This window comes from Diplotaxodon limnothrissa, linkage group LG13 (assembly GCF_057381915.1).
Source record: "Diplotaxodon limnothrissa isolate DT_005_m linkage group LG13, D_limnothrissa_male_GT1.1, whole genome shotgun sequence".
Classification (NCBI taxonomy): Eukaryota; Metazoa; Chordata; class Actinopteri; order Cichliformes; family Cichlidae; genus Diplotaxodon; species Diplotaxodon limnothrissa.
In genome coordinates this window covers 33462914-33476220 of record NC_140608.1, presented here as the reverse complement: position 1 = coordinate 33476220, position 13307 = coordinate 33462914, and the positions used below count along the sequence as shown (strand labels likewise).

The 13307-nt window shown below is 41.5% G+C and overlaps 1 protein-coding gene across 1 annotated transcript; it reads left to right on the top strand.

Moving 5' to 3' along the window:
• The first annotated feature begins 3928 nt into the window (after window positions 1–3928).
• degs1 (delta(4)-desaturase, sphingolipid 1) lies at window positions 3929–12454 on the top strand. The gene is made up of 3 exons (XM_085369650.1): window positions 3929–4146; window positions 9863–10605; window positions 11133–12454. The coding sequence occupies exons 1-3, from the start codon at window positions 4065–4067 to the stop codon at window positions 11277–11279; spliced, it is 972 nt and encodes a 323-aa protein (XP_085225776.1). The 5' UTR covers window positions 3929–4064; the 3' UTR covers window positions 11280–12454.
• The last annotated feature ends 853 nt before the right edge of the window (window positions 12455–13307 follow it).

The window sequence follows — 13307 nt, the reverse complement described above, 5'->3', positions numbered from 1 at the left end:
CAGGAAATGTTCGTGCTGGAGACAGGAAACCAGTTCTGATGACTAACTAACTGGAGTGCTGTGCTGGTACGCTGCAGTGTGGCAATGAGACTGCATCCAAATCAAAGCCATTTTTTAAACATATGGGCAGAAATCTGTGCCATCAGAAACTGAATTTGAATTTATGGTTTGAAAATGATCATCACTAAATTGAAATTGAATTTATATTTTGAAAATGAATTGATTTGCTTTGAAACTGCATTTTATCCTTTAAAAATTCAGCTCTCGAATAATTTCAGTTTCACTTCTCACCATTCAATTTCAGTTCTACAATTCAATTTCAGTTCCAAAATTCAGTTTTTTGGAACTTACATCCGGTTCCGGTTCAAGCGCAGATTAATAGAACTACGTTTTACTAGCGGACCGAAAGTGTTACTGACGGGAATCTACAGCGTCTTGAGCTGAATTAAGACTTCAGAAGTCATTCGTCATGTCGAATGACCAGCGGATAAACTCTCAGGTTGGTAATAAATGTACTACATGTATAAGAACAAGCGTCATGTTAACAAATGATAGCCGTACAGTAACTGTTATGCTTATTGTAGCTGCTAGCTAAAAACGCTAATTTAGCGTAGTTTGCCCTGAATTCAGCTTTGACAACAAATATGATCGACTGTTTCTAGTAGAATTCGAAAGTTGTCATCTTGGACCCTCTCAGAGTACCCCCTCTGTATGCTTGCAGAGACCCCTACAGTAGGGAAACATGCAAAACGGTGTCCAAACCTTTGTATTTTAGCTTTATTTATGTCTTACACAGCATCCCAACTCTTTAGCTGACTTAATAACTTTAGCTAAAGTGAATAGTTAGTCTAATTCATTAGTGCAGCATTACTGGATCAATTCATTTTCAAACCATAAATTCAATTTCAAATTAGACTAATTCAAATTCAGTTTTCAAAAGCATTTATTCAAGTTACAATTCAGATTCAATCGGAGCAATTCAAATTCAAATTGAACTTATTCAAATTCAGTTTCTGATGGCACAGATTTCTGCCCATACAGGTGTTACTTCCTGCAATATGCATTATGTATGGTGCAAATATGCAGTATACGCGTTTCATATAAATTTTCTTTAGCCCAGATAAATAAACATTCCAGTCATAAAATGTGAATTTTTATGTGCTGTACAGCGTATAGAATAAATAAGTAAGCCAATAAGTGAGACTTGTGTTTGTAAACCCCCTGTGTTGTGTAGCTTCAGTTTGTCTTTTTTTTTATTTTTTATTAAGCAATAATCAAATTGTTATATGCTTAAATTTACACAAAATGCAAGAACTCTGCCCCGTCATGAACACATTTTTCACCAAGAATCTAAACCCAGTTTTTCATAATTTATTGGCTTAATAACACGAACCTTCATTTCATTTCCAGAGTGTAACAATCAACCACCTGTGTTGAAATCTAAAAGTGCCCATGGTGTTAATTCAAACGGGAGCTTCCTCACCAAGCAAGTCATCAGTATGTTGAAGCTCATCAATTAGTTCCTGCTGATCAGTCACATTATCCAGGACCATTAACAGAGCTTGAAGTCACTCATGGTGATGGACGGAAAAATAAATGAACAAACACACAGAAAAACCACACAAGACAGAGAACAATAAAGGCAGAAACTGAGCCCTAAAACACATTTACAACAGACTGACATGGCTCTTAAAAGTCCCTTACGGAGTTTTAAAAAAAGCAGATGTATGAAGCAATAATAGGCTGATTGATGAAGAACCTGTTGAGAATTTTTTTTTTTTTTCAGAATTCAGAAGCACCTTAAACCAGCGTTCCCTTCATCTGTGTTCCCACTGGCTGCTAGGGACAGGTGGAGAATTTAGTTGTGCTGATGCAAGTTTGACTTGCATTTAAATACAACATTTAAATACAGCAGTATATGAATAAATAAAGTGAAACTACAAATATATACATTTAATCATTTCTGATGCAAAGACAGTCAGTCATTCAGCTGGCAAACCCAGTTTACTGTTCTTTTGTGTTTAATGCAGTGATGCTTGGTCTGCTATTTAATGGTTATGTTTGATTGATAGACAACATCTGGCTGGATTAGAGCATCAACCCAATCTGGCAACACTGACCCTCATTAGAAACTCAAACTTTACAAAGTGGCAACAACAGCAAAGGTGAGTACACGCTTCTCTGTGACTTTACTCTGGATGATGATATGTACTAGTAAGTATGTCCGTATGAATAGTCTTTGAAGTTTATTATTATCTAAAACACTTGTTTAATGTTTTGAGATCGCCCCCGCCCCTCCAGCACTATCTGCAGCAGGAGCAGCAGCAACTGCTCAACAGCAACATTTTACACATCAGGTAAAACATAGGCTACATTTGCTTTGCATTGTCCCTGCCTGATGACCAGAGATGGGCAGTAACGCGTTACTTGTAACGCATTACTGTAAATCCGATTACTTTTTTCAAGTAACAAGTAAAGTAAGGGATTACTATTGCAAAAACGGTAATTAGATTACCGTTACTTTGCCGTAGGAACGCTGCATTACTGCGTTACTAAAACCGTGATTTTTTTTTTGCAAGAATGTCTCATGACAGTGAGGTAAGCAAGTGCGACGTTCGTGACAACAGCTGTGTGCAGATCAACAATGGATAATATATCGAGTGCAGAGAGAGTATGAGCGTGCAGCGTTTAAAGCGTGGAAGTACTGACCTTACTTTGAGTTTGATTCCATAAAAAGTGACAAAAACATTAGTGTCCATCGTGCGTGGGAAGAAAACTTCTTTTTACAGCGAAAAAAACCCCCTAAACTTCCAACAAGCACCGAGTAGCTACCACGTAATGGGAAACTCACAGAGAAACTCGTGGATTCTTCCACTGACCGCTGCGGCACACCTGCACCACGGTAAACCTCCGCCTATCGTAGTCCTGCTTTACAGGTGAAAATAGAGCAACAGGACCGCTGAGTCTGTGACTTTATTTATTTTCTGCTGTGTTTTACTTGCATCTATTTGAAAGACTGAGTGTAAACACACACAAAAAATTATTTTATGTGCTGGAATGTGCAGAAAATAGGTTTAAATATTAAATAAATTTCTTCCAGTCAGTGAATGTTGCATATAATTAAATGTTTGCTTGATGCATAAAGTTAAAAGATTAAAACTAATAAAACAAGTTTTAAAAAGAGACTTTTCCATTTGATTACATTTTGTATGATGGATTATGTAGAAAAAGTAGAATTGGGCTGAAAGATCTATCGCTCTATCACCTCTTCAGGTTGTAAATCGTGTTTTTAAAAGTAACTAAGTAATTAATTACTTTTGAAAATAAGTAATCAGTAAAGTAACGGGATTACTTTTGGGGGGAAGTAATCAGTAATTAGTTACTGATTACTTTTTTCAAGTAACTTGACCAACACTGCTGATGACAGTGATATAGTAAGATGTGATTCCATATTAGATTCTTGATGAATGGAGGTTCAGCCTGGTTGTTGGTGCCCTCTTTTAACTTTGAGCACATGCCCCTTCAAACATCTCTGCACGGCCCTGCTCAAAGCCTTAGTATTTCTGCTCAGAGAATGTCCTGTTTTACACTTGTTTTTTACTGTCACATTTTCATTTCACAACAGTTTAATTTAATGTCACTTTTAAAAAGGATATGAACACACAACTGGAGAATAAAAGAATCTCAGTTATTTAACTTGCTCAGGTATGCGGTGAACTATTTTCACTCCAAGTCAAGAGGTTTGACGATTTTTGAGGTGCTAACTCAAGAAAAACAAAAAACCCTCAAGATATATTCTGTAAATATATGTTTCGCTGAAATGTTAGTTTGTTGACATAGCAACAGCCTTAAAACAAGGTTGTCGTCACGTAACAGCGAACACCGTTACGTGACGACAGGCCACCGGGGGGCGGAGTCTGCAGCCTGCCGGCTTTTGCGCACGTCAGCGTCGGGCCATCAAAGACGAAAGGAAGGGAGGCAAAGAAGTTTCTTTTAAAGAAACGACCTTGTGCTATTACTTTTTGGAGAAGTGCTGTAAACCTCTCACTACAGTAGTCACAAAGATGGGAAACCGAGTCGCCCGTGAGGACTACGAATGGGTTTATACGGACCAGCCGCATGCTGACAGGAGAAAAGCGATTTTGGGTGAGCTAGCTTATCCGTTAGCAAATTGCGCATAAATCCATAGTTAACAAAGGTAACCAAGTTTGGCTTTTGACGACTAACTTTCGTTAAACCGTCTAATTGCACACCCCGACACCATAAAGGCTTAGTTTTTTGAGTAGTTTTAAGCAACGGTAAGTTGCTAATTAGTTTCAAGCTAACGGTTCCTTATGCACCCGTATATGTTAGCTATCAGGCCAACTTTGCTCAATATTTAACCCACAGTGAGAACCACTATCGTTCAGTTACACAATTTGACATGGACACGCGCTCGCGCACACAAGGAAGTTCCAGCTATTTAGGCCATTCGACCCAACTAATATTATGTGAGGCTAGCAAATGGGGAGTTCTCGCAGTGGTTATGTGCCACTCCCTAAGTTTCTCTTGGGAAAACTGCAGTAACGGTTTGACACAGGAGTGTCTCTGTCTCTGTCAGGAGTGGTTTGTTGACTTTGGGGGCAGATTTTAAGCGTTAAACGCACATATTATATCACATTCTCGCCCCACACTTGGTATAGTTAAAGCATTGCAAACAAAAAAGGAAAAGTATTGCAATTTGACAATAGCCAGTATAAAAACTACAGTATGCTCCGTACGTATTGGGTTTTTTTTTTTTTTTTTTAAAGTTTGTTCTGGTTTGTAGTTTAAGTGGTATAGCTAATTTCCAAGGACTCTTTTTTTTGTTTTTTTGTTTCAGAGTTCAAACCCAAAGATAATGAATTATCGTGACATGAAACTGAAAGACGTACATAAACTTTTTTGCATTTTAGCTCGAAAACTAAATAATCAGAACCATGATGTCTCTCTCTCTACATATATGATTCACATTAGTAACTATAGGCAGCTGACTCACATTGAATGCTGCTTTTCTTCTTTCAAACACACAAAGCGTTCATTGTGTCAAAGTGCCTTTTTCTCTGAATCAGGTGGTCTGCTTTAGCCACTGGACCAAGAGGACAGTGATCAGTGTTTCTTTTGCATTTCTAGTGTCTTTTTCACTGAGGAGAGTCACACTTTCACACAGAGATTTCACAATACTTTAAGTTCACTGAGTTTTTTTTCCTTACAGCATTTTAAGTTGTTTTTATGACTGAGAACCTTCACAGACAAGTTGTTTTTATGTCACATATTGCAAGGTCTTTGCGATTATATACCTCCAAACTTTGTGAATTGTGCCCCTACTAAATATTGGCTACTTGGTCCAATGTAGTTTGTATGTCCATACATATTTGCTTGTAAAGAGCTTAACTGTATGTGGTCTCAGGTCCCTCCCTCTGAGAGCCATCTTGCTCTAGTAGTGGAGGCAGCATGGTGTGACACAGGATGTGTTGAGACACATCTCTCTGCTGTAAGGTCCCACGTTTTGTGCAAATATATGTAGCCTGGAGGCCCTGTGAGTTTGCTCTTTTAACCTGAGTGAATCTGAAATGAGTCAACAGCTTATACTTACGTGGCTTGAGCTGGCTTTCGTCTTGTTTTGACTGAGGTTGTTAAAGGTTTGAGTCATTCAAATTTTTAATCCATTTTATTTCTATTGCACCTTTCATTGCACGTCAGTGGAGTTCAGTCAGATTAAGTTGTGGACTTAATCCATTGCAGCACATTGAGTTTTAGTTTAAGTATTAGTTTCAGTGTTAGTTTTAGTCTTTTCAAGTATTTCTGTGTTGTAGGTCATATGCTGAACGTTGGCTTTCAGTCTTGTAGGCTCTAGTAAACTCAATAAACTTGTCCATCAAAGCGCCATCAGGCAAGGTGTAGTAACATACTTTAGCAGACTAAAGCTAAGGAGATCTCTTTGATTATGTTTATTTTCACAAAATAAATTCAGTTTGTCCCCCCCCCCCCCCCAAGGCATAGTTCTAATTATGTACAATAACCTTTCAAAGGGTATTTTTCCATAAGTCTTGGGGTTTATAACTAGTCTGTTTGTCTTTACATGTTAAACTGGATCTTTTGGATTTTTGAAATGCATCTGTCATGTAGGTACAAATGTATCATGATTATAAAACATGACTACCAGGGGAGAGAAAATTTTAGACTTACTGTATGCTAACGTCAAGGATGCATACAGCTCCTCCTCCCTACCCCCACTTGGTAGGTCAGATCATAACCTGATTCACCTCACCCCCCGCTATGTGCCAATTGTGAGGAGGGAACCTGTGACCACCAGGACTGTTAGGAGGTGGTCAGAGGAGGCCTTAGCAGAACTACAGGGCTGTTTCAAGTTGACCAACTGGGAAACACTCTGTGAGCCTCACGCCGAGGACATCAATGGGCTTACTGAGTGTATCACAGGTAGGGCTGCCACGATTAGTCGACTAGTCACGATTATGTCGACTATTAAAATCGTCGACGACTAATTTAATAGTCGACGCATCGTTTGAAGCTTTGTAAGATCACAAAGGACGCAGGAATGAGTAGTAGGATTTAAGAGTGTAATAACGGACTGAAACAGAAGATGGCAGCACTGCATGTACAAGGATGCCAGCTGCCGTTAAACCCCGAAGAAGAAGAAGCTGTGTCCCAGAATTCATAGCGCGGCCCAGCGCAGTTGTCAACAATGGCGGCAGCTAGTTAGTTTTAACTTTACTCTTATTATTCTTTCTGGGTCAGAAAATAAACGTTTAACATATTTTCAGGCGAGAATGTAGCTGTGTAAACCTCAAATATCTGCTCAGTTTATCAAGACACCACATATTTTCAAAAGCGCTCCGACGTTTTCGGAGACGTCTGTTACCCACTAGCTCGTTAGCGAGCCGGGGGCTAGGTCACTAGCGCCGTGAGAACACCGGACTCCCGGCAAATCGTTTTCAAACCCACTGCAGTCTTTCGCTAGTCAGGTTAAACATATATATATATATAAGTCACTTAGATAACTTAAATGTTATTGTTTGGCTTTCTTTAGTATTTTATTTGTTCCTGAGTAAATCGGTTTGGCTGAGATTAAAGTTATAGTTTTTGCACAGCTAAAACTGTCAAGCAGACAGCTGATTATCAGAAGTGTGAGACGCTGGAGAATATACTCCGGTGTCCTGTTATATTTTAGAAAGCAAGGAGTTTATTAAACTTCACCGAAACAATCTGCAAATTTCATTAAAAATTAATAAACTACCATCTTGTCTTTATTTTTAGTTAGCACAAACACTTCAAGCTGTAAGCTAATGATAGTTATATAAGACCAGATGCTGCTGGTGCAATAAGCTGTACGTCCAATGGATGATGATCTGATTAGTCGACTAATCGCAAAAATAATCGGTGACTAGTCGACTATCAAAATAATCGTTTGTGGCAGCCCTAATCACAGGCTACATAACTTTCTGCACCGACTCCATTGTTCCAGCTCAGACTGTTCATTGTTACCCAAATAACAAGCCGTGGGTGACTAAGAACATCAAAGCCCTCCTCAACAAGAAGAAGAGGGCTTTCAGAGGGGGCAACAAAGAGGAGGTGAGGAAGATCCAGGTGTTACTAAAGGACAAGATCAGAGAGGCTAAGGACAATTACAGGAGGAAGCTGGAGTGGAAACTCCAGCAGAACAGCATGAGAGAGGTGTGGAGGGGCATGAAGACCATCACTGGATTCAGGCCAACCAACAGCAGGGGAGCTGAGGGAGGTGAGAATAGAGCCAATGAGTTGAAACTGAGTCTGAGTCTGCAGAGGGTCCCGGTGATGTGGAAGACATCATGCCTCGTCCCTGTACCAAAGACGCCACGTCCCAGTGGCCCCCAGGATTACAGGCCCGTGGCACTGACCTCTCACATCATGAAGACCCTGGAAAGGCTCATCCTGGACCAGCTGCGACCCATAGTAAGACCACATCTGGATCCCCTTCAGTTCGCTTATCAGCCTCGTCTCGGAACAGAGGACGCCATCATCTACCTGCTCAATCGTGTCTACATCCATCTGGACCAGCCGGCGAGCACTGTGAGGGTCATGTTTTTTGACTTTTCCAGTGCTTTCAACACCATCAGGCCGACCCTCCTGGGTGATAAGTTAGCAGCGATGCAGGTGGATGCTTCTCTGGTGTCCTGGATTGTTGATTACCTGACAGGAAGACCACAATATGTACGTCTCCCACAGTGTGTGTCTGACAAGGTGATCAGCAACACAGGGGCACCACAGGGGACTGTCCTCTCCCCCTTCCTCTTCACCCTCTACACCACAGACTTCAGCCACTGCACAGAGACCTCCATCTTCAGAAGTTTTCTGATGACTCTGCGGTGGTTGGATGCATCAGCAGGGATGATGAGACAGAGTACCGGGCTGTGGTCGACTCCTTTGTCACGTGGTGTGAGCAGAATCATCTGCAGCTCAACGTGGCAAAGACCAAGGAACTGATCGTGGACTTCAGGAAGACCAGGAAACACTTGACCCCTGTTTCAATCCAGGGGGTCAGTGTTGACATTGTGGAGGACTATAAATACCTTGGAGTTCACATTGACAATAAACTGGACTGGGCTAAAACCACCACAGCACTTTACAGGAAGGGCCAGAGTCGTCTCTATTTTTTGAGGCGATTGAGGTCCTTCAACATCTGCCAGAAAATGCTGAGGATTTTCTATGAGTCTGTTGTGGCCAGTGCGATCCTGTATGCTGTTGCATGCTGGGGGAGCAGGCTGAGGGCAGCAGATGCCAACAGACTCAATAAACTGATCCGTAAGGCCAGCAATGTTGTGGGGATGGAGCTGGACTCCCTCAAGGTGGTGTCGGAGAGGCGGATGCTGTCCAAGATAAAGACAATGTTGGATAACACCTCCCACCCACTCCATGACATGCTGGTCAGTCACAGGAGCTCGTTCAGTGAGAGACTGAGATTACCGAAAAGCACCACTGAACGACACAGGAAATCATTCCTGCCTGTGGCCATCTCCCTGTACAACGCATCCACTTAACACACTGTTTGCTGCTACAACTACACATGTTTCTTTTCCAGCTATTTATTTATAAGTGACTTATGTATGCATGTATATATATGTATATATTGTACTATTCTTAGTTAGTGTATTGTCTGTCTTGTCTTAATGTTGGTTTATAATGGAGCACTGTAACAAAAAATAATTTCCCCCAGGGATCAATAAAGTATTCTGATTCTGATATTAGCTTTGTGGTGTTGGGGTCAAAGGTTTTATGAAAGGACAGGAAGATACAGAGAGAATCGACACCCAGGTCACTAATTAAGTGGTGGGGGTTGTTGCTGTTTGCTGTGATAAACTTAAAAAAAAAACAAAAAAAAAAAACATTGCCTTGACCAAATTTGGTTTTGTAATCTATGCCTTTTTTTTTTTTTTTTTTTTATGGAAAAAATGTGATGCTTTAATGTAAATGAAACATGTTTAATCACATGAACCTGTGGAAAAGGCTTGAGCGAAACACTGTCTTCAGCAAGTCTCTTAAAGTGTCCTGAAGTGTTTATTATTCTTGAGTCAGCCATTAAAATGAGATCGAAATACTATTTATGGCAGCAGTTTTAAATGACCCATTAGCAAAATGCACTAGTGTTTTTCAAATTTAACAAGGGTACATGTGTTCCAAATTCATAAATAGTCTTAATTCAAGGATATCGTTGTCTACAACTTTGTATGAAGAGTGTAACGTTTAATTAGGAGCGCAGCTTTACCTCGTGAGGTTGCGATTGTCTTCTTTTCAGCATTTGAATGTTGACTGAACTGACTTTGAGTCTCCTTTGTTTATCTTGCAGCCAAATATCCAAAAATCAAAACGCTGATGGGTCCTGACCCGAGGTTGAAGTGGATCGTGTGCATGATGGTGGTGATACAGTTTGTAGCTTTCTACCTGGTCAAGGACTTGGACTGGAAATGGGTTCTGTTTTGGACTTATGCATTTGGCAGTTGCATCAACCACTCAATGACCCTTGCTATTCACGAGATCTCCCACAATACAGCATTTGGAAATAACAAAGCCATGTGGAACCGCTACTTTGCCATCTTTGCCAACCTGCCGATCGGCCTGCCCTACTCTGCGTCTTTCAAACGCTATCACCTGGATCATCATCGCTACCTGGGTGGAGATGGGATTGATGTAGATATCCCCACTGATTTTGAAGGCTGGTTTTTCTGCACTCGCTTTCGCAAGTTTATCTGGATTATTCTGCAGCCACTTTTCTATGCTATACGGCCCCTTTGCATTAACCCTAAACCCATCACTCAGCTTGAGATGACCAATGTGGCTTTCCAGGTCACCTTCAATGTTCTGCTCTACTGGCTGTGGGGGGCTAAGCCTGTGGTCTACATGTTGGCTGGCTCCATGCTGGGAATGGGCTTGCATCCAATTTCTGGCCACTTCATAGCTGAGCACTACATGTTCCTGAAGGGTCACGAGACCTACTCATATTACGGCTCTCTCAATCTGCTCACCTTCAATGTGGGTTACCACAATGAGCACCATGACTTCCCCAGCATCCCAGGACGCAGGCTGCCCATGGTGAGTAAAGTTCAGAGACAGTGCAGGTTGTTACCCACACATTCTGACCACTGGAGTTAGTTCCCTGCTAATGTCACATTGTTGTGTACACATGCAAAGTCAACAGATGGTTTAGGCAGTCGTTGTGAGAGAGAAACTGCAATGGTTAAAAACATTCTTCAGCCGAGAACTAGATTTGTCGCATAAAACCTGCCTAATAGAACAGTAAAGCTGTACTCCATGATTTGATTTGGTTCAATATTAAAATTATACAGAATATTGTGATTGAATGTACTCAGGAGAACAATAAAGGATCCCTGCCCCTCTGTAACCTGAGATATGAAAGAAACTGAAATCAGCATTGAAAATCCTAAAGGAACATGAAGTTATCTGTGAGCAGCAGGCTTTCACAGGAGTTTGATTTCACCACCACCAGTGTAATTTGTGCAGAAACAGTAAAATCATTATGTCTCAAGCATGAAAGAAAATTGTATAGTGAGTAAATGGAGAAAGTTGTGATGTGTCCATTCCTTGTGTTTTGTTTTCAGGTAAAGGAAATTGCTGCAGAGTATTACGCTGACCTGCCTCAGTACACATCTTGGGTGAAGGTCCTATATGACTTCATCATGGACGATACCATAAGCCCATATTCACGAATCAAGAGAAAGCTGAAGGGAGAGGTCAAACAGGAGTAACGCCACTGTGGGAACACTGCTGTGTGTCCGCTGTAAAGGCAGCCTTTCCACTTTGAAAAAATTAACAGCTTCTGCAGATGAGTGCATTCCACATGTGGGCTAAACTGACTAGAGGGATGAGGTGCTGAGTGTGCACAGAACAGGTCCAAAAACGGGTGGTGCTGGGCTTTAATTTGTTGGTGTTGTAGAGCGAGGACAAATATAGGACTGGCTGCACAGAGACCTGATATCTGAACAGCTATGAATCGGTTCAGATATCCGAAAAAGTAAAGCTTCATTCATACTTTTCCTGAGTGCTTCTCAAAGTCAGGTGGTGGGGGCTCTGGAGCCTGTGTGCGGATACTGGGGGTAGGGTAACTCCGGGGCGGGCTGCCAGTCCACCCAGGGCTAACACAATGCAGCACTTCTCTCTGACACACCCTTGCTGTTACAAAGAGGCTTCATTCAGACTGGACTTCCTTTTTAACGGAGTGATCTCTGCAACTTCCATGTCTGCGTCCTGTCCCGCTAGTCGAACTGTTAGAGTATGAGGTCTTTGTGCAGCCAGCCCCACAGATTCCTCTGCTGAAGTAAAGCATCACAGCTGGCTGTGCAAAGCAGCTGGATCCAACCAGATGTTTTCTTCCACTTTAGAGCTCAAACACAGTGTATTTAAATGTAACTTCCTTCCATATAAATTGAATTTCTTGTGAGTGATGCATCTATGCACATTTAAAGCCAACATCAAAGCGAAATTTAGATGTTCACACTTTGTGGCCTGTAATGGCTCCCGGCCCATCCTCAACAAGATCCAACCTGTGACTGAAAATGTCTGAGCTTGTGACATGCATATGTAACTGATCACCAGAGCTTTGTTTTCCATGATTGTGATCTTAACTCAGTTGATTGCTTCTTGAGCAAGACTTTAAAAGATGAAAGTGTTAAAACAATTAGCTTTACTTTATGTTTTAAGCCTGCACATTTACTTATGTTGAACTGAATGAGGTGGACAGTACTGAGGCGACTGTGGTGCTGTTATGATTTCACTGTGGGACATCTCTGGATGTAAAACGCAGAGGAGTGCACTCACTGTTTTGTGCTGTGTGCTTGGAGCAGGCCTGTCACTTCTGTACTGTGCTGTATGTTTCACACTGTTTGCTTCCTCCTTAAAGAGACCAGCGTCACATTAAACTCTGGAAAACAAACGTCTTGGTCCTTCGTGTCCTCTCTGTGTGTCAGGTGGCTGCTCATTTTAGCCAGTGATAAACTTGAAGAAAGAAATCCATTGTCTGATTTTACAGCTTATGGAAGCAAAGTAAGAGAATGCACCTTGAACACTTATTTATATGTATATAAATATAGAAATGGAAAAGAGTGAAAACTAAAAAATGATCCCCACGCCAGTTAGTAAAGCATTTGGTAGTTTTGGCACTTTGGACACCTCCAAGTTTCCATTTAGAAATATACTTTCATGTGGGGCGCCGGTTTGGCTCACTGGGATGGGGAGGCGGCCGGCCGGCATGGGTTTTTGTTCCGCCCAATCTCTACTGTCCTGTCACTCTTCACTGCATATATTGAGGGTGTCTGGAAAAGGGCCAAAAGTAAATCTTTAAAAAAGAAATGACTTTGATGTGGGAAGAGGACTTTGGAGCACTAAACTACAGGCCAGTTGTTTCTCTGGTTCAGGGCTGGCTTGATATCGCCTGTGAGACCGTTGCAGTGCCTGTCCCTCTCCTCCCACTGACAGCAGTCTCAATACAAATTCCTGAGCTGACACTTTCCCTTCAGTCAGCGCTGTTGCTTGAGCACCTCTTGCTGCACTTCCTTTGCAGCCTTCATCAGCATGCTTTGATAAAGCACTCAGACGAGCCAGCCTCCTCAGCAGCGACTTTCTGACATCGTCTTCCATGTGAATCTGGTGCTCGGTGTAATTCAAAATGAATGTATTAACCTTTTGAGTTGAAGAACCCCTTAGTGTGGGTGTCCTGGGCTGGCACGTTCAGCATTAACCTGACACATTTTACAGTTTTATGTTGAATACAGAATGTT

What these genes read in the sequence shown, in the direction of transcription:
- degs1 (XM_085369650.1), top strand. Translation starts at nt 4,065, where the DNA reads ATGGGAAACCGAGTCGCCCGTGAGGACTACGAATGGGTTTATACGGAC. An exon ending in CAGGAGAAAAGCGATTTTGG is followed by an intron (nt 4,147 to 9,862) that starts GTGAGCTAGCTT and finishes TTTATCTTGCAG; the next exon opens with CCAAATATCCAAAAATCAAA. An exon ending in CAGGACGCAGGCTGCCCATG is followed by an intron (nt 10,606 to 11,132) that starts GTGAGTAAAGTT and finishes TTTTGTTTTCAG; the next exon opens with GTAAAGGAAATTGCTGCAGA.